Source organism: Merops nubicus, unplaced genomic scaffold (genome assembly GCF_000691845.1).
Source record: "Merops nubicus isolate BGI_N331 unplaced genomic scaffold, ASM69184v1 scaffold23501, whole genome shotgun sequence".
Lineage (NCBI taxonomy): Eukaryota > Metazoa > Chordata > Aves > Coraciiformes > Meropidae > Merops > Merops nubicus.
The window spans coordinates 8753-35717 of record NW_008586641.1 but is presented as its reverse complement, the minus strand read 5'-3'; the positions used below and the strand labels follow the sequence as shown (position 1 = coordinate 35717).

At 38.6% G+C, this 26965-nt stretch overlaps 1 protein-coding gene across 1 annotated transcript in view; it reads left to right on the top strand.

Moving 5' to 3' along the window:
- UBE2Q2 (ubiquitin-conjugating enzyme E2Q family member 2) overlaps nucleotides 1-26965 on the top strand; it is a 40497-nt gene that overhangs the window by 5660 nt on the left and 7872 nt on the right. Inside the window, exons 3-7 of the mRNA XM_008948727.1 lie at nucleotides 5002-5106; nucleotides 10089-10193; nucleotides 11834-11890; nucleotides 13990-14130; nucleotides 21992-22076. Coding sequence (XP_008946975.1) covers nucleotides 5002-5106; nucleotides 10089-10193; nucleotides 11834-11890; nucleotides 13990-14130; nucleotides 21992-22076 — 493 coding nt within the window. The remainder of the gene's footprint in view (nucleotides 1-5001; nucleotides 5107-10088; nucleotides 10194-11833; nucleotides 11891-13989; nucleotides 14131-21991; nucleotides 22077-26965) is intronic.

Sequence of the window (26965 nt, the reverse complement as noted above, 5' to 3'; positions counted from 1 at the left end):
ACTTAGATGACAGATCTCTAATCAGGAAAAGCTGTCTTCATGTGTTCCCACTATCTTATGCCACTGTTTTCCTCCTTTTTTTTTTTTGTAAGCAAAATTGTTAGTAAAATGTAAGTAGACCCTCTTACAGAGGATGAGATGGAACGTCTGAACGGTGACGTTGTGTGTATTCTTCTAGTATGCTGTGGTTTTTCTAGAATGATTTGACAGGTTTTGAAATTGTTCCAGTGGCAGGAATGCAGGGCTCTATGCTCTTGTATTTTGTGTATTTATTAGTAGGCTAAATTCTTTTGCTGCATTTTGTAACAGAAGCATTTGTGTTGACAAAGCTCCCAGTTAGTCCTGGTGTTAACACAAAGACTCTCTAGAAGTGATGATCCCATTCATTGTAATTGTATCTGACTTGGCTGTAAACATTCCCCCTTTGTCCTCAGGCCATGCTAGGTGTGATGTCATCTCAGTGTGTCATGTTTTACTGAGCCATTGTATTCACTTTTCAAGCTGTACAGCATCCATTAGTTTGGGAAAGCTGACTGAATCTAAGCTTTGTAGCTTTTGCTTTTTGTGATGAAATTTTTGTCTTTACTTGTCAAGAGCAGGAAAATGTTATGTTACAGTGGTTACATAAAAGATCTCAAGCACTTAATAGGAGTGTCCTGGTTCCGTGTAAAAAAGGGGTTCAGGGCAGGACCCACACGGAACACAACTATGTACTCGCCTCTCCCCCCCTGAGAGAGAGAGAGACACTTTTGAAAAAAAAATGAAGTATATTGTTTAACAAGGAACAGAAAACAAAAAAGGGAGGTAAGGAAAATAATATATACAAAGATTAGGGGAAAAATACAAAAAATAAAGTATACAAAACCCTCAGAAATGGTTCCAAGGTCCCACGGAGTGAAAGGACAACTTCCCTCTCCGAGCTCCAGGGCAGGAGTGAAATTAGAACCCACTTCCTACCTCTTATCAGAGTGTGTGTCGGAAGGGGAGGGAATCCAATGGTTTCACCCCCACCCGGGGTCCTCCCAGTTGCTGGAAGGTCACGCCCCCATTCCAAGCCTCAAACCACAAGGAGTGATACCTGTCCAGCTAAGGTAGACTGTACAAAATTGCTGCATGCCAGCTGAGTAATGAAAAGCCCAAAAGAATGGGGGGCTTTAGACACAGGGAATTAGTAGTAAAACAACTGCTGTTCTAGGGTTCCTCTTATTAAATGTTGTCTTTGTATTTGGGAATTTTGTGTTTCTTGCATGACTTAACAACTCAAATCCATCTCTTCTGTTCAGGATACAGATAGGGAAGAAAAAGCTGACTTAATTTTCTCAACAGAATTAGCTAGAAGGAAGTTTAGTTGTTTAACCTTACAAACCACAAGCTGAGTTTTGCATTGTGCTGTGGTGTTACAAACTCATGGGCTTGTTTATATCTCAAGATCAGAATGTTTGAAGTTTGTGTGTAAATTCTGTATTTCAAAATGTAGTGACTCATATCCGAGTGAAACTCAGCTGTTCCAGAAATATGGATTACTTACAGATCTAGAGAAAATCGGTGCTACTTATGTTTTTCAGTTAAACAAATGTATTTATTGGTAGGTCTGAAGAATTAAAGACTGTTGCAACAAACTGGAAGTTGGATTGAACTTGTATTTTAATATTAAGTTATCTATTATGAAAAAGTTGGAATGGGTAATATCCATATTTTAGAAGTCTTAAAATTTTACATACTTTCTGATACAGATGAGTGAATATGCTTACACAGTGTTTAGAGAAAAGCCTTCTTGATAAATGCATTGTTCCCATCCATGTTTCAAAAGCTAAAGAAGACTAAAAATGTGAATATTTAACCTTTTTTAGTATATAGTGATTCATACACGCTATACACTAATAATATAGGCAGTTTCAAACCCTAGTGTGTTTTCTCACATATGGCAGAGCTTGATTTCATTGCAAACAGTGGTGTGAGTTGGAATGAGAGCAAAGAATGAGAAAGGGCTGTCATTCAGTGCAGAAGGCATCAGCACGTTCGGGCAGCCACTGTGGTAGATTTAAACACGCAGTGGGATTGCTTGGTCACCAAGCCTGCACTGTCAAGTGTGCCTCTGTCTAATGAAGGATTTGCTGCATGTTTTTTTTAAGGAGATTTTTGTATAGGCCTCCCAGACTGGGATAGATACTCGTTGCAACCAGTGAATGTCCTACTGTGTTTTTGTTCATTAAATCCTTCTGGTGGAGAAAAAGCCAAAAAATACCTGCTAGGAAAACGCACGTACACAGTCCAACTGTTGACTGGATTGGGGGAATGTTTTTATTCTAATGAGACTGAGGATTTTTAGAAGCAGATGGCTCATTCAGTCTTGGGAGGGATTTTGTTTGTTATTTGTATTTTCTGATGGGAATGTTGGTGTCATCTAAAATCAGGGGAGTAGTATTTATGCTATTGCCTTTCTCCTAAGCTAATGAGCTGCTTGGAGAGGTTCAGGTCTCAAAGATAGCTGGTCCAAACAAGTCTACAGGCAGTAGGGCCACGGTTAGCAGGGGCTCACTTCTGATTTTCACCAACCTTGCATAAAGATCCAGTGTGCAGTATGAAAGTCTTGAGGTAAAAATATTGTGCTGTTGCAGAAGACTGTATAGGTGTATTATACATTATTGAGAATGAGTGAGATGTTATCAATGCAAAACATGGAATCCCTTCAATGAAGTGTAGCTCCAAAATAATAGTTTGGGATCCCAGTGACAGCTAGTATTTCAACCTTGCTTCTCCAGCAGTGATACTGATTAGGCTTTCAAAAATGTCTTAAGTGAAACTGAGGAGGAAATACACTTCTCCCAGGTACTGCATTTGGTAAAGGAAGAAAGTGTTTAAACACCGCAACTACCCATCTGTTTGCCTTTCTTAGCCTTAAAATCTTGCCAAGCTAAGCACTGGACTTTCTTGACAGATATTTGAGATGTTAGGCCTTAGTCAAGAATTGATATTCTAAGGTATCTGCTTTGTGTATGGTGTGATTTGAAATGATGCTGAAAGATGTAAACAGTTTGACTTTTCATAAAGATAGGAATATCGGGTATTCTTTTAAGGTATTTTTCCCTGCTATTTGAAACAAAGCAAAATACCCCACTGTAAACAAGTAAAAACAAAAAACAAACTCGAGGGAGGGGATTGAGCTTGTTTAAGTTCCTTCAAAGGCTTCAGTGTACAGGTAGGGGTTCTAGACGTCTGGAGCTAGAACTTCCCAGGGGTATGCTGCTAGGTGGGAACTCTGCTGGGATAGTCTGTTTTGCCAAAGCTGATTTCTCTCATCTAATCATATGACTTCTTTTATGAGGTTCAGCACTTCAGCTAGAAGGTCAGTTAGGAAGTGAGCTTCATGTTATTAAAACCCAATTCTAATATGCTTGTATTTCTCTCCAGTTTTCCAATGGGTAGTGTTGTGCATTCTACTAAACCCAGTTTCTTTTAAATGACAAGCTGGTTTGTTAGGAAGGTCTGGGGTTTTCTATAGACACTTGCACTTTGAGAGCTTGCTAAGGAAAAGTTTACTTGGGAATCACTAAAGACCAGACAGTCTTGACAGATGGGTATGATGTCTTCTTTCTGTGAAACTTCTTGCTATTTTCTTGAAAACTAAAGCAAAAGTATACAATACATTCAAGAAAGATTGTAAATGTCTAAGAATAGTATGGAATTTGGAGTGACTTACTAGAGTAGCTGTAGGAACTTTGACTTGTAAGTGTTGAAGAATGAAGTGTGATTTATTGTCTCTGGAATGAGAAACATGGAATTTTTCCGTTTAAACTGCAGTGTAGGAAATTAATGAAAGTTCTCTCATATAATGTTGCACAACCTCAGGCTATGAAGATAACAGCTGGCTGATAAAACTGAGGTTCAAAAATTTGTATTCAGCTACTAGAATTTAATTGAATGGGTGAAAAGTGGAGAATGCCTTAAATAACTAAAACAAGCAAACAAAAATCCAAAGTTGTTGATGGTATGAAGGGATACTTGCTACAGAGTTGGAAGCTACAAAGTTTCCTCCGTCCTCATAACCTTACCAAACCTGTGTTAGGAAACAAAAAGGACTGCTTTTTGAAACATCTAAACAAGAAGTAAAGGGCTTCTATTTACCTTTCTGTGGCAAGGTCTTTCTAGCATTTTGAAGCAGTACGTGCTGTGGCAGCTTACTGACAGAAAACTCAGATGTCATGGGCCTCATCTGTTCCGTATGTTGTATGTGTCCTAGCTACAGCTTGTTCTGGAAAATCAAGTACAATTCTAGTACTGTGAACCCATTTGATTGTGCTGTCACTAGGATGTGTCTTGGCACCTGCCTAACCACTGTAAGACTCTGTTGATGGAGAAAGCTGCAAACTTCCGTGGCAGCATTGTGTGCAATATATTTTGAGAAATCTTTCAGCAGTGGCAAATCCTCTATGAGCCTTGAAGCTACAAAGTTAAAATGACAGATTTTTGTTATAGTGCTAGGAACAGTTTGAATAATCCTATCTGAGGAGGAAGCCTGAAGACTCCGGATTTTGTTGCCGGTATTTGGAAGAATCTGCATTTTTAGGAAAAATTGCCATTGATATAGTTTTATTCATTGATATGTACTACTTATGATAGCATTTCTTGGTAACAATAATGTACCTGTACTGCATTTCTAAATTTCTTCCTCCTGCTCCTCCTGCCCCTGGGGTTTTAGACTTTTCAGCACTGTTTCTTACGTATGTCCATTATCTGATCAAGATGAAAATAGAATTAAATTCTAGAAAAAAAATAGTTGGATTTCCGTCAGCTTCTCCTGTGTTGCCTAAAAATGCTGTATTAAGTGTTCTTTGTTACCTGATCTAAATAGTATTAACATCACCTTTTATCTTACTCTGTGTTGTGAGTTTTTTTGGGGTTAATGAGTTTTAAAAGCTTTATGGTTTTTCTGTTTATTTATTTGTTGGGTCTTTTGTGTGTGTTGTTTTTTGTTTGTTTTTTTTTTTTTTTTTTTAACAGGAGTCTTACCCCTCTTCATCACCAATATGGTTTGTAGAATCAGATGACCCAAACCTGACTTCAGTCTTAGAGCGTTTAGAAGATATTAAGAAGAGCAATACCCTGGTGAGCAAGTGTTTTGGTTGTTTTGTGTGTTTATGTAGCTTTGTCACGTGAACAAGAAATTGAATCAGTTCAGTTTTTGGGGTTATTTGCAGGGCTTTGTAAAGACAGATTTCTCTTCCAAGAACACAGGAACCAAAAGTAATCCAGAAGATTCGGGGCGAGTTGGAATGGATGACTTAAGTGCATGCTTTTTGAAATATGTTAAATTTCAGCCCAAATAATTACACAGTTTAAGTAATTGGAGTGAAATGCATGAGAACTTAAAACTACTGAATAAACCAGCTCTTCTAGAGTTCTCCTTGCACAGAGATCAGTTACGGAGGCAGAAGCTACATGTTCTTGAGAATGTATGTTCTCCAAAACATGGGTTTAATGGTAACTAATACAAAGAATTTAATTTTGTTAAAAAGAGACTTGACCAGATAGCTACTGGTTCATCAGAACCCTACCTACAAGCTTGCTTGCAGTAGGGTAGAGAGCTTTATCGCAAACATGCTTAGGACTTGCTGTGCTGAATTGCTCATACACGTAGACTGCTTATGTACATTGTGAGAAAACAGCTTTGGATATCAAGATTGTACTTGCCCATGTAAAAGCTGAAGGGCTGATGTAATAGAAACCTGTGGATGGCCCATTGGTTTCTCAGGAATCCACCCCATGTTATGTTATGCCAAGATGAGGACAGATGGGAGTGGTTGAAGAGACAAATACACTACAAAATCTGACTTGTTTGTTCTGTTCAAAAGGCTCAGCTTTGTGGGTTTGGGGTTTGGTTTTTTTCTCTGCAGCTTTTCGCTGTGCAACTCCCTCCTTCCCCTCCAAGGGCACTGGAGCATCTCGCACACTCGTCTTGGAGTATAGGACAGGAAGGGGTAAGGAACTACCTGTAGAAGTTCAGAGCTTTTGGATTTATCACGCTATCACCTAAAAACTCACTTGGTTTGATTTAGATCTGTTAGAATGTTTGAAGCTAGTTTTCATTTAATTTATTGCAGCTAAAAAATTGTTTTGCCCATGTTGCTCTAACCTGATAAAGCTATTGGAGCAGTGAAATTTTGAGTGGGGAAATTTGCATTGGACTCTTCCAGGAGCACAACTGAGCATGTGCTAAATGCACTGCTAGTGCATGTACCCTGATTTTGATATTACTCTGCCCTTTCTACTTGCTTTGTAGCTTTCGACAGGTATCAGCTGTTTGGGAAGCTGGAGAATATGCTCTTCAGGCATAAAAGTTTGACAAGGCTACATGGACGCCTAGTCATTTCATATGGTAAAAGGAAAAGCGTTCTACTAGTTTAGTCATGCGTACGTTTCCTGGAAAATCTTTTGTGGGTCTGAAACAATGCTATTTACCTTGGCATCAGCATCATGCCTCTTGCTATGAAAATTTCTCAAAACATTAAAAATGTTGAAAGGTTAAGAATGTGGTTGGCTGTTAATATTGAATAAGTTCCAGTCAGCAGATGAAGGGGCTACAGAATTCTCTCTGATTCCTAGTATCTCCCAAATTTCTTCTGAGCCTGAAAATCAGCATTACATTAGACTTGGTAGGTAGCTGAAACAGACAACTGCCTTATAGTGGTTGTACCATGCAAAAGGTAAATCATGCTCCACTTTCATTCTGTTTAATATAACGGAAGTTATAGTTGCAAGTCTGAAGTCTCAAACCTTACTTCATGGGTTATCAGAAATAACCATACATGATTTGGAGGTTTGCTTTTTAAAGGCGATAGTGAAATGGACTTAAATTCAGATGGGCAGCTTTAGTTATCACTCTCTCCAAACCTGGAGGTCTTAAATTTTCATGGAAGACATCGAAAGTATAGAATTCCTGGCGTAAGTATGTGCACAACTTGAATAAGCTCCCAGCCCTACGTACATTGCTTCTCTATTAAGAATTTAGGTTTGGTACCACATGATGGCATTTCAGGAAAGAATATTGGCCCTTGCATGCTACCCATTTGGCAACAACTAATTATGTCTTGGGAGTCATAGAGATGAAAGGCAGGAAGAAGCTTTGCTTTACTTTCTAAAACTGCCCAAGGTTGCTGAATGTGCATGAGGTCTGTTACTGTCACAGGCCACCTGAGAGCTAAGTAGTGGCCACACTCCAAAGGACAAGTCACTTCTGCCCTCTGTTTCCTCCTGTATTCAACTCCTTCAGCAGTTGCCTTCAGTGATAGGCCAAAATGTATTGATTTGAGTTTATGTGAGTATGGTATGTGTGTATATATATGTAGATAAATACATGTAGAAGAATGTGTGTACTTAACACTCAAGTCCATTCTTCCTAATCAGAAAACAAGGTGCTTCATACTTTGTAATGCTTTCATACTGCATTAGAAAGATCTCTTTATGCATAAAAAGGCCTTCTAATGTAGGATAGGTCTCAGAAAAATTATTCTAAACAGTTTCCAAATTTGTAAGAAGTTAACACAAGAAACAGAAAATTTTAAGATGGCTGTGTTCTGAACAGCATTATAGTGTCCATAAGAACTAGCAGCTTCTCGGAACTTCTGAAGCATTAAAAGTTGTATTAGAGATGTATATATTCTTTGTATTTTGCTATTTTTATATTACTTAAAATCAGTGTTTATGAATTTTTCATTGTATTGGATCACTTCAGTGTTTACCTTGTGCAGGCTGTTTACGTTGTTTCTTTAATACCCTGTGGTTTATGCATTTTCGCTGCTCTTTAGTTACTGCTTTAGGCTGTTTATATTCCAAGGAAACTATTGGTATACTGATGGTATATTTCTTTGGTAGCAGCAAAGAGTGTGCTAGGCGTTCAGTTTACGTGAGCCAAACATGTGAAGTTGGCCTAGAAATACATTTAAATTACTAATAAATGGCAGAAATGTGCTGTCCCTGTTGATATACCAATTCATGCACCATTAACACATCCCACACATCCTGGTAGACTCCGTTTAGAGCAGGAGTTGTATCAGCTGACTTCCCAATGTGCCCTTCAGGCCAAATTATCCTACAATGTTTCATACGTATGAGCAGAGGATAGGAATAATGGTGGAGGTGATCTGTGGCAGAAGGATCAAGTGTAGGAAATGAATTCCTGAGGTGGAAGAACAGCAGTAGGGAAGAAAGGTTGTAGAGATGGGATCAGCTTCTCGCTCAGACTCGACCTTTGCAGATTGTAGAAACCGATGTCAAGTGAAACCATGGGACTTGTCACGAAGAGGATGGGGAGTGGAGAAAACAGGGCAGGAAGTAGTTCTTAACTCTCTTCCTAGCCTCTACTGTCTCTTTCTGTAGAGATGCAGTAGAGATACTGTGCTTATCTGTTTTTCCAGGCTTTGGACTAGCCAAATGGTGGTGGTGGTATTTTTCACAACAGGTGTAAACAAATTAATGGCTTGCCCAAGTTTACATAGATACATGAGAAAAATTACAGTCCCTGAAATTTTACAGTTTATGCTCCAGCTTCCCATGAGGTAGTCTTGTTTGTGCAGAGAAAATATTTTTTTCTCAACAGAATGTGTATCAGTGCAACTTTAAGAATCTTATACGTATATTGAGGGTAATAGTTTTAAGACCTCTGGTTCTATCTACCAACTAACTTTTTGATTGATTAACCTGCTTTCTGCCTGCTAAAAGATTTCCTGATGTTTCAGACACCCAGGAAGTTTCAAACAAGTGCAGAGTCTTAACATTGATGAGAAAGGTGATTGTTACAGAAAGCTTCTGGCAACATAAACTGTTACATCTCATGTATATACTCACAAGAATTGTGTTGCTGATGGAGCAGGTTTTGGTGTCATCTGGTTTATTTTTTAGTGTAGGATGACTGTCATGAATGATGCAGAAACATCAAATGTGGTGTGATGGGGAGAACATCCTACTTCATGTAATGTAGGCTGGTATGTCAGTTCATGGCCTCCAATGAATAAGTAACATTCCTATGAAACAGGAATGCTGAATTCTGGTGGAGAAGGGAAAAGCACTGAAGCTTTCAGATAGCATAAGGGCAACATTTAATTATCACTGCTAGTGTTTTGGGCTTGGAAATGAGTTCTTAACCCTGGAGAGGCTGAGTTTTCACTTGTGGTAAGGTAAGAGCATTTAAATTGGCCAATAGCAAATATTTAGATGTGCAATATTTTGGGTGACTAGATATTTCTTAGAGGGCTTAATTTTTTTTTTACATTTTAAGAAACGCAGTCTAGAAACACCAAACAGCATTGCAGAGGCATCATTCTTTCAGGATAGTACAGTCTATGCTGTACCTTGGGTGAGCCACATTGCCAGAGTCTCCCTCCTTTATGGAGAGGTACTTAAAGGGGAGAGGGGATTGCTGTTTTAAGTGTATGTTCTATATTTTGCAGTTACCAGAACACGTTCAATACAACACAATACAGTCTATGTATAAAGACTGAAAGTTGGAAATAGAAAGCAGAGATAGTAGCAGAGCGTGCCTCAACCTGATACAAGATAGGGCAAGCAGACTACTTGATCTCTATCTCAGAGTCTAGTTTCTATGCATTGTATAGTATTTGTCTTGCTTCTGGCACCTCACTGGTGTGCCCTAGAAAGGGATTCAGGATGTGAAAAATCAGACTATTCCTCTTTGTTTTCTTGAAGAGATGGTTCTTTTACCTAGGCAACTGTCTCATCTTTTCTCATGGAGTATGACCATTTTATTGTTCCCTAGTGATCTGTGGTTGAGATGCCTATGCCTGGAATGAGTGGTTCTGCTGGAGCAGATCGTTCTTTTGCTCATGGCTTTCTTCACTTGATGTGAGGAGATGAACAGGAGCCATCTTTAACTTGCTATGTCCTTGGTTTCCGATTGTGGGGATGTTTATTACAATGACTACGGAGAAGAAGGTGTCTTTAAGCCTGATTCCAGTGCATGCAGATTTTAATGCTGTACGCTGACCTAGTGTGGTACCAACGAGAAGAAAATTTAATATATATTGTTCTGTGCTATGGTTTGAAGAGATGTTTCCATGTCTTTTTTCTTACAGCTTCTTCAACAGCTGAAGCGATTAATATGTGACCTCTGCAGATTATATAATCTTCCTCAGCATCCAGATGTTGAAATGTTAGATCAGCCATTACCAGCTGGACAGGTAAATTGAAAAGCTGTGGACACTTCCTTATGGCAGTGAAGGAGTTGGTTTTTTTTTCAAATCCAAGAAACAAGATGGTGGAAATGATTAAACCACGTCTAAGCCAGAACTGAGGTGTGAAGCACTGTTGATTTCTGTGTCCCCAGCCTGAATTTTTTTTGCAGAATCCATTTAATAACAGTGTAATATTGCACAATTTGCTTGGAGTTTCTGCATCATTGAGAGGTGTGTGAGATACCCATGCTGTCAGTTTAATTCCCTCCTAATTACTGTTCATATTGTTCATTCCTAGCACTTCTCAAATTTACTTTTTTCCTGAAATGTGTGATTAAACACTGCTTTTCCTTGAAGAGTATATGTTTTACAGTGTGCACTTAGATGAATATTGTTGACATTTTCGTTACTTCTCAAACCCTTGCAGAGACATGGGATATCAAGACCATATGCTACTTTGGGTAGGGAGTATCTGAGGTGCCTTGTTTACTTTTTGTGCACTTGACAAAATAAGAAATGTGAAGGGCTGTGAAACGTTCTGGTTAACTAAAATGTTTTGAATTGTGCTGAAAACAGAACCAGTAAGTGACAGTAACTGTTCTGTTTATATTTTAATAAGATTATGACATCTTTTGCTTATACATATTAAGATGACATGATTTCTAGAAACTCCTGTAGCGTAACAGATGGTTTTCCTGTAGTGACAGTGCTATAATAATGGGAAATAACTTGCTTAATTTGGTCATGTGCCAAACTGTAAACGTATAGGTCTTTCAGCCACCCACACAGCAGCGGTGCAGCTGTAAGGTGATAGGCCTTTAATACTAGGAAGTAGCTTCACTGAAGAGTCTTGCTTGTGCTCTGAACCTCAAAACCAAACTCATGGAATGTTTCTTAGCCAGAAATGTCAGATAATTTGCACGTTAAACAAGAGTGGCCTTAGTGACGCAGACTGAAGAAACGTAGTCCCCTGCATTGTCTACAGCAGTGGTGTTCCTTCTTTGCCAAAGAAAGAGTATGCAGAGGACAAGCATATCAGAATGCTCCTGATTATTTCTGTAGCTCAGACTTCCTGAGCTTGGAGTAGTATCTGCCACTGGAAAGCCACAAAAAATTGAGGTCCGTGTATGTTTTGGTATTTTATCAAATAACCTAATAACAGTGGCTACATGATGATAGTAGTTGTTGCGTAGAAGTTCTAGGTATTGAGGCAAAAATCCATTAATTTTTGAGGTCTAAAGTTTGTTTTTTTCTTTTTTAGAGGTCTAGCATGTATATGGGCTCTAGTCAGAGCCATGATCTGATTTCATGGTTAAGGGATCATGAGTTATAACCCACTTGACTTGTGTATTGTGTTTGTCACTGTCTCAGAATAGGACGTCCTTATCTGAATCTTAAGCTTCCACTTAGACCTTTATGTGAAATAAATTGTGACATTCTGTTTATCTTCGCTTCATGCAAAAATATCTTCACTGTCATACTCCAGGAAAGCATCTTTGTGTACCTGTGACACTGAACTTCAGTCCTTTGAGTATCTTTGTGTGGAACTTCTGTATATGCTCCTTTCTCTTTGATGGTAGACCTCCTGTTTTTGAAAAAAGGAACACGTGCACATTTTATGCAGAAACCTCATTCTTGTATTGCAGAATGGAACAACAGAAGAAGTTACATCGGAGGAGGAGGAGGAGGAAGATATGGGTGAAGTATGTGTATATACGAGGTTGTTGTCCTTATCTAGTACAATTTTTGCATTTTGCTCTGTAGTGGTTGGCAGATATTAAGCCAAACTGTAAAATGCCATCTCCCTAGATTTGAACAGAAAAGATAATTAAAAATTTGGATGTTTACCTTAATGTCAGCTTTCACTTCAACCCCAAAACTAGTGAAATTTTCTTCTTAAACCTAGATCTCAGCTGTGGGGTACTTGGATACAGAGAACTGGACATCTGTTTGTGCTTTAGTCAAACAATACATAACATTGTGGGCCAAATCAGTAAGTCTGCATTGTTAACTCCTGTTTCAAGTGGCATATGAACTGGCTCTCATACAGTTGAAAGGACCTCCCAGATTGAAGCAGACTGGCTAAGAGTAAATTAGTTTGCTGATTCATTGAACAGGTGAGCTAGTTTTTAATGATAATACATTGAAGGAGATGGAAGGACATCTGAAACAGACATACTGAACTTTAAGGGATTTGTGTCACTGGCAACACCTTGCTCCTTTAAATGAGTTTTTTACTGTGACAACCACGCCTTTCAATTACTTCTGCAACATGCTAGAATAGCTCTTAAAATGCTTTTTAAACCACTATAAATAGCCTTACTATAGGAGAGCTGTTATCAATAGTTCAGATGTAGATTTTTAATGAAGGTGTGTAGTAAGAACCAACAACTCATTTTCGGGATAGAAGCTGTTCCTTTAGAAAAGAGCTAAATGTGAGCCATGTTCTGGAAGTAATATGAAGCAGCAGAGGCTGCACTGCATTTAGCCTGATCCAGACTACATTCGCTGGAGCCAGAGTTTCTGTAAAGGTAGTACGTATGCTCCCCCATCCAGCTGCCGCAAGGCTCTTGCTGCTTGCAGACTTGTAAGTAGCCTTTTGCACTCTGTTTGGGTTACTTCAGACCGAAAGGTTGTATGTCTGTCATTCTTTATAAGGTGTCAGGTGGCATTGTGTGTGGCACTGGTATCTTCAACTTGTAATCCAGTCCAATTTCTAAATTGAAATGCAGCTTACGGTTCCTAGGGATATGTCATTATTTTGGGAAACATAAGTATTTAAAAGAATATTTAGTCTAAAATTTGTTACAGTTGGAGGAAGCTCTGTTGTCAAAAGCACCAGATTGATGTGTTTCTTGCTATGCAAGAGGTTCTTGAATTGGTGTTAATGGCCAGATTTTCCTGCCATGCAAACAGATGGTGCATAAAGAGTGACCGTGGGTCTGGTGGACCACTGCATACTGGACCGTGTCTGATAGTTGTGTACTCACAGCTTGCTGATGTGGCTGCTGTAGTGCTGCTTTTTTGTCTCAAGGTGTTTACGTCCTTCCCCCCCTTTCCAGATATAGCATCTGAATCACCTTACAGGCACTTGACTTAAGTTCAGAGCACTCCTCTGCAACAAGATAACCCCATCTCGGAATACAGAACGGAAGGTTTTTCAGTGTCTTAGTCGAGAGCTCAGAAATGAAGTGTTGGCTTGTGTGATCAGAATACTTGACCACTTAATTCTCTCATATCCCAATTCCAAAACTGCTGCATCTGATCTTCAGCTGAAATGTTCACCTTGAATAAAGTACATGTAGCTTTCTGATGTTTAACTTTTTCAAAGGGTTGTGGTAGCCCTGTCAGATATGTTAATTATTGTTTACCAATAGTGTAATATAGCTAGGATTCTAATTGAAAAAAGAACTTGCTTTTGGAAACATCTTGGACACACCCTAACTTTGGAGACTTTTGGATTCTCAAGCCCTGGTCAGAATGCCTTGACTTCCTATTTTCTACCTACTTGAAGGGGCTAATTCACTACAACCTTAACTTCTCTCAGAGGATTTAGTGTGGTTGTTTCTGTGATCAGAAACACGCTGTCAATTTGGATCTAATTTGTATTGTGAAGGCTCCCTACTCTTCCAGTGAATACTGTTGGCTGAGAGAATGAAGTCAGAGCAAAATAGATGGCATCCAACAATCACCAATACATAGTGTAGTATGGTTATGCGATTGTATCCCTAAATGCCGTTGGAGAGGGTTTTGTTGAACGAAGAGCGTAGTTATTTACAGTGAATCTTCCTCTGTCCTGTAGGACATTGAAGATCTGGATCACTATGATATGAAGGAGGAGGAACCAGTTGACGGGAAGAAATCTGAGGATGAAGGCATTGAAAAAGAGAACCTTGCAATCTTAGAAAAAATCAGAAAAAATCAAAGGCAAGATCATTTAAATGTGAGTTAATAATTTATGTTTTCTCTTTGCAATACTTCTGGCTTACGGCTATGCACCTAGACATAAATGAACCTTTAGCTAACTTCCAGCACATACAGGAGAAATGTCTCAAGTTATGGGGCCTAAATAGCTCTTCTTGGGGAAGCTTCAATCGGCCAGCTAATACTCTGAGTCCATTTAGTAAATGGACTCATGTTTCTTCAAAGTCGTTAGCACAGGGAGTTAGTTGTCAGTCCACATCCCTACTTCAAAACACCCTCATCGAGTCTGGGAGAACGCTGTCATAACTGATTTTTGTCAAACTGGCTTGGGGTATTTTTTGCATTTTGGATGAAGAAACATCTTTTAGCCTTTCACTGGAGTCAAATTACATGTAAATTCACATTTCTCACTTGTTAATGGTCTTTTGCTGCTTGTCTAATTTCCAGAGGTATCTGTTTGGTTGTCCCTCTTTCTCTAGTGTGATGCCCTTGTTGCTAACAGTAGTTCTCCTTGTAGAATCGTCAGAAAGCATCTAGGTTGTACGCGTGACTTTTGTTGCTGAGCCATTATTAAAATAACAAAGAAAGCCATATATAAAGCTGACGGCATTAAGTCACAGGTGACTTAACATACTTGGTCAACTCAGTAATTTGTGCTTTAAATCCATTTTATGTCCATTTCAGTAATGTCTACACCGTGTGGAAATTACTGAAGAGTGTTGGGGTTTTTTTGCCAGACATAAGGCAAGGGGCCTTCAGCAGCTCTGCAACTTTACTATCACAGTGTTCTGAGTGCCCCTACCAGCAGGTAGTGGTAAAAAACAGTTTTCCAGAGGCTTAGAAATACTTTGTCACAAGTGCCAAGTCCAGAGAAGCTTCTACTTCTCAGAGGTATGTGTAAGAGGAAATAATGATGTCGTACAACCTTAATTTCATTTAGCCTGGCTTCCAAAGAAATGAAAACATTCTGTTTCATAGAGTCTTAAAGTGTATAGTGCATGAAATTCAATACCTCTATGCATGACCAATGGTAAAGGTTCTAAAAATCTCATAGGTCATCTGTACAGAAAGAAGGTGCTTGAACTGGTGTCTGCTACTGTGTGAATTCATAAGATTTTTTTTTTATATGCTGTTTGGCAAGTCAGTAGACGTGTAGCTTATGCCCAGACACAAGACGTGCTGTTTCTCAGTAAGCTAACGGTTGAGGATGCGAGCAGTAGCCTTAGGTACATGGGAGGGACCTGTAAGTATTTAGGGAAGGAGTAAGATTCAGGATTGGTACACAGGGAGGACCTGGATTTTTGCCCGAGGAACCAGCTTTGTTCCAATTCTTATACTTGATGATTTTCTCAGTAAATATTTTCTTAAAAAGCCTAAATAGCACTTAAAAACTTCTAGATTCAAGAGAATTGCTGTTGTAAACCTCATTTGATTTTTAGTAAGGACTAAATATGTTCAAAGTACTTGGTGCTGGCCACACAATCCACTTTTAATATTGGATGCACTCCTGATAGATCTGGTTATCATATGAATTTAGGTAAAAGGCTCCTTTAATTAGCAGAATCTTGACTGAATTACTAGCCCTAAATAACTTTAGTTCAGAAAAAAACTTTCTCTTAGTTAATGATCCTTTAACATAGAAAGGAGTTTGAGTTTATGGCCATCTTCTTTGTGAAGGTGATAAAACCAGAAATGCTTCTGTCAGAGTTCTTCAGCTACAAGGCTTCTGCTACTGTCCCAGTCCTGTTCTAGTATGATTTGAGTGCAAACCTGTCAAAAATACCTTGGACTTATGTTCTGTTGAAATAGGCAGCATGAGATATCTGGCTAGAGGAGACTGCTGTTTGATTTATGTATGAATTCAATAGGTACCTATCAGATTGTCTGAAGAAAAATGTACAGTAATGATCACACCTTCAAAAAAAAAAAAAAAAAAAAAGCCACAAAAATAAAAAACAAAACAAACCAAACACCAAAAAAAAAAAAACCAAACAAAACCCAAAACCAACAACAATAAAACCAACCAAACCAGATCAAATGAAAAACACACACACAAAACCCCAAATCTGATCAGCATTTCAGTGTTTAAACGCAGTTAAATATAAGGTGCCAAACTGCTTTTGCTGTATAGTCAAGTCTGGTTTAAGACTTGACTAACCATAAACACAACAGTCACTTAATGGTTTTGTTTAAACTTAAGTGTTTGTTCAGAGTTTGCGAAGATGCCTATTGAGATTCTGTATATCTCTGTTTTGGTAGCTCAGACCTAACAGCAAAGACTCCTTAACTGCTAAAGGAAATAAATCCCCTTGCAGCCTGAAAGGCATGGCTTGCTTTTCTATCACTGGAACTGAAGAAAGGTTTTTTGCAGTGTCAACACTCTTCCTTGGTATGGAAAGCCTCTTAAAACTGCAGATTTTGTTTTGGTGTCTGTTCTTACCCGTTTGGCAAATACTGCTTTTCCTTTTGCATTTTCCCTCCACATCCAGTGGAGCTGAAATGAACAGTGGAACAGTGTTGGTTTTTTTTGTTTGACAACAGCAGATTCAACTTACATAATAGCTGTTTCTCATGCCAAGACACTCTTGTTGATGCTGGTGCATAAACAAGGTCAGCTGAGTACAGGGAACAGGGTACTCGACTGCTGCTGAGGAACTGTGGTATTTTTGTAGGTCACCAGAAATAGCTGTGCTGTTTAAATAATTTCTCAAAGGACTTATGAGGGTTTACTCTGAAGTGCTTGAGAATTGAGAACTCTAGCTGCACTACTGACCTAGGAAAGAGCTAACTGAGTAGCATTTAAATGCCCCTTTATGCTGCCAAAACATGGGACTTTGAATAGAATGTGTTAAATATATTCTAAGGTAGCAGAAGTTTGCTCAATATCCTAGTATAAAGCAAAATTAAAATCTGTGCAGCCTTTCACAGTGAGTTTTCTTCAAGGACAACGTGAGTTTCACAAACTTAAATGTAGTGGCTAAACAGTCTGGTTTTCACACAAACTACACAGCTCTTTTGGTATACTTTGTTGCCTCAGCAGAGGAACATAAAATAAAGCCATGCCATTTACATGCTTGTTGTTGGAAGAAGGAACATGAAGCCTAATCACAGAGTGTTAGGGGTTGGAAGGGACCTTGAAAAGGGACCTCTAGTCCAACCCCCTGCCAAAGCAGGACCACCTAGAGCAGGTGCCATAGGAATGCATCCAGGCGGGATTCAAATGTCTCCAGAGAAGGAGACTCTACAACCCCTCTGGGCAGCCTCTTGCAGTTCTCTGTCACCTTCACAGTGAGAAAGTTTTTCCTTCTGTCTCTGTGGAACCTCTTATGTTCCAGCTTGCAGCATTGCCCCTTGTCCTATCATTGAACATCACAGAGAAGAGCCTGGCTCCATCCTCCCGACACTCACCCTTTACATATTTATAAACATTAATGAGGTCACCCCTCAGTCTCCTCTCTCCAAACTAAAGAGACCCAGCTCCCTCAGCCTTTCATCGTAAGGGAGATGCTCCACCCCCTTAATCATCTTTGTGGCTCTGTGCTAGAGTTTTTCAAACAGTTCCCTGTCCTTGAACTGAGGGGCCCAGAACTGAACACAATATTCCAGATGCAGTCTCACTAGGGAAGAGTAGAGGAGGAGGAGAACCTCTCTCCACCTACTAACCACAGCCCTTCTAATACACCCCAGGATGCTATTGGCCTTCTGGGCCACGAGGTGCATTGGTGGCTCATGGTCATCCTATTGTCCACCAGGACCCTCAGGGCCCTTTTCCTTTTGCTACTTTCTACTGCAGGGCTTTGACTAATGCCCAATGCAGCCAGAAGATTTTTTAGTTTCTTCACACATTCTTTGGCCCAGATCCATGGGACATCCTCTCTCCCTTTGTCTGAAATGCAGGTTGGAGCCACAGATTATGCAAAAGGTTTTTCTGTAGGGAAGGAGTGTATGCAGTCACATTCTTGCATATTCTTAACATGCTAAAGGCCTTTTTCTGCTGCTCAAGACTTCTGTTATAGGAGTTCTTAGGGTTTGTGTGTTTTATACACGTTAATATGTATATACTAATTTTGTGAATGAGTTCTCTTCCTTGGCAGTATCCCTAATCATATTCTTCTTGCTGGCATTGGGAAATAAAATTGGCTTGCGGTACCATATGTAACTTGGAGAAAGAATTAATCCTCCTCCTAACGCTGTAATAACTTTAAAGAACCACTTGCTTACTGGGAGTAAAAGAGGTCTTTGAACTGGAATCATTAACTTCAAATAATTAAGAACTCGCTGCTGCTTGCTTTTCAGAGGTCTCTCCCCACATAGTAATTTTAGAGATTAATGCTTTTCATATTTAGATAATGCTATTAGCTTTTTCCACTTCCTACTGAGGAGTTTATGCACTTTGCTTTAGAAGTCACAAATGTCTCCGCTTTAATCTTCAGTTTTTATGAAGTTTAAGGTGTCATTTCTATTTTCAGTTTAATCCTTGAGGTAAGTATTAAGTCTGCTTTAACTGCCAGGAATGAGTGTACTTATGCATAAATACTGAATCAGTGATAGTAGAGCAAATTTATGTTCTTTAGCTCTTTTTGGGTCACTTCAGAATTTATTATCTTGAAGGAGTTAGCATTTTTGTTTTGTTTTAACAGGTAGTTTTTAGCATTCTGGCTGAATTATCTGAACTGTATTGTGAGGTGATATACTGTGCTGTTTTGATGTGTGACAGTATCTTTCTGATCAGACAGAAAGCAGACAATCCAGTCTTTGTATTTAAAATGGCAGTGAATGGCATCTCCTACCTCAAATAACTAATTTAAGAAGCAGACTGTGGTTGTATTTTGGGGGTTGGAAGGGGAAAAGACAATGTCCAAAGGAGAAAAAGTGAGGCTGCAAAACCTCATGTCTCTGGAGCCTTAGTGGCAGGCAGATAAGGCAGTGGCATGTGGTGTGCTGATTTCTGCAGCTGGGTGTGCCGCACTGACTTACCAAGGCAGCAGCTCAGTTGCAGAGTCCTAGTACTTGCAGAAGTTGCTTAACTGTTCTATAAAGCATTGTACTGAACTTTATACATTCATGTTAAAATACTAATGAAGTATAGGAACCCTTCTGAAAAATATGATGCCTATACTGACTTGGGCCAAAATTTCACATTTCCGTCAGTGGCAGAAGCATGTCCTTAGAAGGAAGTCTGAGAACAGGACAAGCTTGTAGTGATGCATCTCATGAGTAATTTTAATGTCCAAAAGTTTTTGCGTTGGGAATTTCTGCACCAGATGTTTCTGTTATTTGCAACTCTTGGCAATTGGTGTGTTGTCAACATAGATGTTTACCTCCTTAGCAAAAATGTCTCCAGCTTACCTGCTTATTCTTCTGGAGAACCAAAGGTATGCTTGTACATGAGAGGACAACCAAATGAGGCTTTTTGTGCCTATTGCATTACTTAATAGAAAAAAAAAAAAGTCACTTGGGGTTTGTCTGGCAGTTCTGACTTCTTCAGTCCATAGATCAAATGGCTATGCCTTTCTGCTCTGGGCTTCAGCTCTACATGACAGATACCTCTTAGGTCCTATGATTTGACCATTTATTCCTAAGTTGTGACTGTAAGTCTTGATCTCACAGCTGGAGAAATGGGGGCTTTATTTTCCTTGGAGTGGTAAGTTCCACTTCTCCAGAAGGATACTCAGTTATTTATACCTGAATTCAATTTTTGAAATTCTAACTTGCATATAGCGAGTTACTGAAAGTTGAAGTTTTTGATTTTAGTACTATTACAATCAAAACCGAACTCACTGCTCTACTATATTACACAATGGTGTGATGCAAGTGGTGCTCCCTTCTAAACTGCACTTTGGCAGTAGTTCTGGAAATGCAGAGTGACACCAGAATGAAGACCTTCTGTTTCAAAGCAGTGCTGCTTGGCATTAAGGTTACCATCAGAAATAACAGTCTCTGCAGGCTTCCTTTTCAGCTTCCTCTAAGAGTAGTTCAGAGCATGCAGAAAAAGCTCCTGTGCTAAACTTCTTAGGTTAAGCTTGCCACCCTCTTTCTCTTGATCATGGATTAGTGATTTGCAGTCTTATCAGTTGTTTAGAGTAACAAGTGTAACTATATTTAATACTGCTATATAAGGAGTGGGTAGCCCAACTAGAAACTCCTAGAATAAAAGGGCAGAAAGCACTGTTGTACAGACAGTCTACATCAAGTTACTACTACTGATATTTAATCCTTATTAAGAAATAATGTGATCCTACAGTTGAGACTGTATAATATATAAGATCACTGCTGACTTCAGGCAAACAGATGATGTTTCAGGTATGAGACAATGGTCATAGCTGCTTCAGGTTCCTCCAGAAATACTTCTGACACTTCTGTCCGAAAAGGATCTGTTTGTAGATGTTCATGATGTCTGAATGCAATCTGAAAAAAAAAACAACCCCTGCTCCTCCTGCCCCAAACTGTGCTTATAGGCCATATGTATTAGCTCTTATTTCAGTGGGAGTGTGTCCAATCAACAGCAGAGAACTGCATGGGTAGCAAACAATCTACCTTTGGGAAAGCGACTGCTGGTGAAAGCTGAAGTTTCACAGTGTTGGAGTTCAGGGTGACAGCTGCCTTACCTCTTTTGAAGTCTTCATTCCTATTCTGTATTTTGGATCTTGTAACCCTAATATTTATGTCTCTTTGTCAAAAATGTTGAACACAAAATGGTATTTTGGGTGGAATATATAAGCAAGGTAATCACATAATATCTAAGGTGTAGTATCAAAATCTTTCCTGCTAGCTTTGACATTGAAATGGAGAGACCAATCTGGGTGCTTTCAGGAATTGTGTTATTCTAAATAAGCACTTTAATTTTGTAAGAGGGAAGAGTTCTCTCCTCACTTTTAAAGCTCATAAAATCGAGACACAATTTAATACCAAGGCGATAGAACTGTCAGTGTTTGGGATATGTGTAGAATACATTCACTGCAGCAGCTAAGTTGATGTCAGTTACTTGATAACTGGTGTGTTCATTAGCTGGTCAACAGGTGGTTTAAGTGGTGGTTTTTAGAGCCAGTTGTATTTTATATGTATATCACTTAAAGGTCAGTCTTTTTTTTTTTTAGCACTACATCAGGCTGAAATAGCAGGTTCAGAAATTATAGCCTAAGTTGTCTGTAATTTTGAGATGCTAACACAGAACTGAGCTCAAAAAGAATACAAGAGATTTCTGCTCTGGCTGCATAAACCACAAGAACTATGACAAATCACAACAAAATATTCAATACTTTGTTTACTTACCTTAATCTTCCTATGTGTAGGTGTTTATTTTTTCCATTCTATTGCAAATAATTGTGTTGCTTTCATTATGGAGTTTCTAAATCTATTGGCTGGTCTTACAAGACCAGAAGCTGCTGTTCTGTAGTGGATACTTCCCAACTCTTGTGCCTTTTTTCTTAACTAAATAAGAATGTACTTCTGAAGAAACAGTAAAAACTTATTTGCATAAGCTTGTTCTTAGAATTAGACTTACTCTTCCTTCCAGTACTTAAGACCAAGAGGTAAAAGGAAGTATTTCCCTATTAGCAATGTACTGTGGATTCCCCTGGTAAGTAAAAATGCTGGGGAGATTAATCTCTTTTATGGTAAAATGTCTGTTGTACCTTTATTAAAAGTTTGTATCACCTTTACCATGTAGCTCTGTATATTAACATTCTACTTTATGGAGAATGTCTTGTTTATTTTGAGTAGTCTTTGCTCACTAGAATATGCAACTTTTCAAAAACCTAATCATAATACAGAAATTAATATGTATTAATACCTTCTAGTTAGTGTTATTTTGTAATGCATATAAAGCTGTTTGCAAATATTACTTTTTACTTATTTGTCATAATTTTTGTTTGTTTCAGGGTGCAGTCTCTGGGTCAGTTCAGGCTTCAGATCGGCTTATGAAAGAACTCAGGGATATATATAGATCACAGAGTTATAAGACAGGTAAAATGCTTCAGATTTTCTTCATTAGAATACACTTAAAAGAATTACCTTGGCAAATACTTCATGCTAATCCTTCTGTTGTCATATGTAGATGTGTGTGTATATATGTGTTCACATATATAAGAACGCATAGGTGCATACATATATATACTCTAATGACATAAAATAATGTCTTTGTGCAGAAAAAGGAAGTTGGGATACATGACCCCTAGAATGTTCTGCCTTTTTGTTATGCTCAGCTTTGTGCAAGAATCAATAGGGCTGGTGTAACTGTGAGAAGGTTCCTTGGGTGAATGACTACAAAGAATAACTCAAGATTACTCCTGTGGGAGTTCTTGAGTTTTCAGAACTGCCTGAAATTAAGATCTCCAGGTGTATAGGGCAAAAGCTTTGACCACTACTAGTGGATAGTACTGTTCACAAGAATGTGCTTGTTGTAGAGGGATTTGTTCAACAGCAGGAGGTTTTGTTATACAGAATTTAACCTTAATTACGCTGCTCTTTTATTACTTTGTGATGGTATTAATCTGATTCTGTGTATTCTTGGAATAAGAAAACTTATTCCTAGAATATTTCTGCATACCCTTGGAATAAGGACGCAATAAGAAACAAGCTTGTTTTTAAAATTTTTTTTGAAAACCAAACACCTGATTAGCCTTGGGTAGATAGGTGGTTGTTTCATTTAAGGGCTGGATTTGAACTAGCTGAGCCATGGGATAAGTATGTTAAATTGTCTCAGTGTTACCATGTAAGAAATAGAAATGACTGATTCCAGGCAAGTTGTATTCCTGTAGATTAGCTGGGTAGATGGCCCTATCACTGCAGCCAGCTGGGAGAACCTGGTGCAGGCCAGGATGGGAACAGGAAGAATGCCCAATTAGAAAGTCAGTCTAAACTTTAATCATCTACCTTTTACTTTTCTGAACTTCTCCACTAGTTTATTTCTAGCAAGCTTAAATATCACTTATTGACTATGGTATTTTATTTCATATGTAAGTTGACAGAGCTGGAGAGACAACAGGCTCCTGTTTTGATTTGCCATATTTACCTTTTAGGTAAATAATTTTGTGGGCTGAAGTGCTGGAGTAAAATCTCTTAAGTATGAATTTTATTAGGTAACCTAGTCTTGATCTAATGTAGCCTACTTCTTATCTGCTTTATTGCAACTGAGTGCTCGCCAGTATGCCCTAATCACCATCTATCCGGTAAAGAATAGATTAGTGGGTCTAAGGAAGAGCCTAGATCTGTGTGGAGTCATGAGGTTCGCTTTACTGTCCACGTATGTGCTTATGCTCTTCAGGGTTTGGTTTTGTGCTTAGAACAGAGATCGGGTGTAACAAACGTACTTGACTGTAAAGATTGTTCAGTGCCTAATCATACAGTGGTACAGGTGAAGCTGCTGTAATAGGTGTTGTCCGAGGTGAGAATTTTAGTTGCTTAATAATGCCATTTCTCGGCCTTAGATTATTAACAAATATTAACTAGTTGCAAAAGACTGAACTCCTGACATGAAAAAGCATGCTTCAGCTCATGGGGAGAAGTAAATCTTGCTAACTATGAAGAAAGGGTGACTATAGTAATGTATTATCAGCTTACGACTGGGAAACATGTAAAAAAGACTGCAGTTGGATGCCTTGTGTCAACTCCTAAAATGTGTTAAGGAAGTCGTGTCAAGTGGAGGTTGACGCTGTAAAACTGATGGCAATCCTGCTTTGAAGCACTGTCCTACTGATACCTTTATTAAATTTTGCCAGTAAACAATGCTGTTTGTTATAAGACTTAACCTAGTTTCGTTCCTTATGGCTTCATTCAGTCTTGGGACTTGAGTGAATTTAAAGATCAGTTTCTCTCCTTTGCACAAAACTGATTCTATAGCCTAGTTCTGTGTATTGTTAGGTAACTCACCATGTTAGCAGGCATGTGGTAGATAACTGGCTTGTTTTTTGTGTGTTATCTTTGCTCTGAGTACTTGCTCCCATTTTATCCTTAATTTCTTTTCTTACTGTTAACACACAGAGGGAGCTACTGTGAAACTTAAAAGTTCTGGGTAACTGTTGCAAGGTAATTTAAAAGTGTTTTTATTTTTTATGATGAACCAGATAATCTAAGGCTAACTTTTGGTTACATGAGGATCGCTTTAGTGTCTGTGAGGTTACATGTTTTCAGGATTAACAATATGACAACACTGGGACTTTTGAAGTGAAAAATACTTGTAGTAATAGTCCTTCAAATTTTTTACCTGTTATGCTATTTATTAAAGTAGCATTTAAAAAACACTGTCAGGTGTATATTCAAGTTAGTATCCATTTTAGAACTGAAGTTCCTTTAGTGATTGAAATACTACTGTGGAGTTCAAGGAAAAGATGACTACAAGACGACTTTCTGTCAACAGCAAAGTTGCTTATTGAGCTGGAAAATTTAGGTGAACTACCCCTAAAAAGGAATAGAAAACTTTTTTTTATTTTTGTGCGCTAACAGCAGCAAAAAATACTCCAGCAAATTAGAATGTCCTGCTACAAATCAGACAGTTTCATTAACCTGTTTTGATAATACGAGTCACAAGTCCTCCAGACTAAGATGATTGCATTTCCAGAGGCAGAGTTGGAGACTTGGTTGGTTCACAACTAGTATTCATAAAGGTCTTAAACATAATTGGGGGGGGGGGGGGGGGGGGGGGGGGGGACACAAAAGGGGGTGGGTAGGGGGGGAGGAGGAACCAAAATTTTGAGTTACTAAATGAAACCTTTTTTTGTTCATCCATTTAGCAGCTGTATTGTTTGTATATGGTAACTTAAACCCACTGTTTTTATCCAAAGACTGTATGGGATTTACTTCTAGTTGTAGTAAAATTGCTGTAGGCAAGAAATTGCCTCTATTTTGAACAGAGTTGTTTTTCTTCCTACCTTTTTCTCTTAATTTTTTGGTTGCTTCATGGTTCAGTGTGCTTGCTTTTTCTTCTTCACCTCTATGGATGGCCTCTTAGAGGAATAAAACAAATAAAAACTCCTGTGTTTAAGTGAGAGGAACCTATCTTGGTTCTCTTCCCTGCCTTAAGGACCTCTCAGAACCTGGTACTAATCAGATAAATTCTTCTTGACAGTAACTTTTTTCCTTTTACTGCCTAAATTAAGAAAAAAGGATATAAGCTAGTTCCAAATATCATCTCTTGACTATTAATGTGCACCCCTGCCATGTTAAGAAGCTTCTCTATCAAGACAGCCTTAATGCTGCTGCTGTTCATAAGGACTTGTGAATATTCACCTCAAAATTGGGGTGCTTGAAAGGTTAAGTAGCTTACTGTTCTGTTAAGGGACATTCTTGTCAGTCCTGAACTGTACACTCTGAAGAACCCTTTTACAGCTTCTGGTTTAGCTACAGTACAGCTTTTAAGACCAGCCCAAGTTAGTCCTTTGGGGAAGCTAGCAAAATGCATAGACCTTGGAGCTGAAGGACTAGTTTGTGGATTCTGGGTAAGAGCAGGAACTGTAGGGTGGTGAAAGGAATGCAGGAATAGGGCTAGAGGCTTAGTGAATAAACAAGCTGATGACAGTTTTCTTGTGATCTTCCATTATTTAGGATGTTGTCAGAATTCTTACTGTAACTTGTTCTGTTGCCTGTAAAAAAGTGTTATACTCATGCTAGATGCCAAAGAGGCTGCTGCTTCAGTCTTTGCTCCCTTTTGGGCATATGTAGAAGAAAATATTCTGAATAGTGGTGGAATAGGTTCATCATGACAACAAGCAAAGTTTTCAATGTCAAAGCTTTTGTTGTTATATCAGAGCTGTTACATACAGTTCAAATTTGAAATTTTTATAATTTGTGACTTCCACTTATACTAAGGGCAATTCAGAAAATTGGGCTCTGGGAAATTGGAAAAAGGCCATAACAGCTCCTTCTATTCCTCCTCGAACAGAAATGAGGTATTTGAACTAGCTGCTGATAAAAAGGGACATTGAGAGCACAGTGAGTAAGTTTTCAGACCTACTTAGTTGTTCTGGACTTGGAAAAAATTGAAATTGTGATCTTGGCTGCAGAACCTACTTCTTTGTGGCACCGTGGAAAGGAGAAACAGTTTCTTTACTTTGTTTTCTGAATTTTGGATGCTTTGGAAATAAGGTGTCTGAAATGTCATTTGTTTTCCAAGTTTCAGTGCTTAAAATTTCAACTGCAAGCTAATATATTCTAGAATAATAAAAATTGGAAATGAATACTGTAATTCCTTGGAGAGAGTGATGACTGCAGTTTATTGATTGTATAGCCATAAGAAATCCTAGGCAGGTTCCTGATTTGCATACATCTTCCAAATAATTACATCAGCCAGAGATACGGCATTAAATATTAGCCCAGATAACAAGTTTAGTCATGGTTGTTCAGTGCATACACATGAATAGTCTGTGGGGGAAGAGATTAGACTTTTGAACCTGACTGATAGAGTTGTCTAAATCTTGTCTAATGGTTAAAGACTTCCTGCTTTTTCCTGGACTGCTTATGAACTTCTGCAGAGAGGAAGCTTGACTATACAAGAAGGCATCCTTCCCTTCAAGTGAAATGTGGAACTGCTGTTTAATATGCTTAAAACAGACTGCTGAAAATCATCATCTGGCTTCCTGAAATGGGTGTTCTTTTGACATATCTTTCTGGCTTCTTTGATAAGCTGTTGGGAATGTGCTTCATCCAATGCAGTAACTTCTTTTTTTCTGGGTTTTCCACTCTATACTCTGTCCAGTGTCCTGTCCTAGTCTGCCAATACTGACAACCTGTGAAATATGATGCTGTATAATCAGACTGTGTGCTAAATGTTTTAAAAGTGTGGTGGCCATTATACTGGGTGTAAAATATTCTGAGTACTAAGCAAGCTGGAGTTGTAGCTGTGGAAGTTTTGAAGAGGA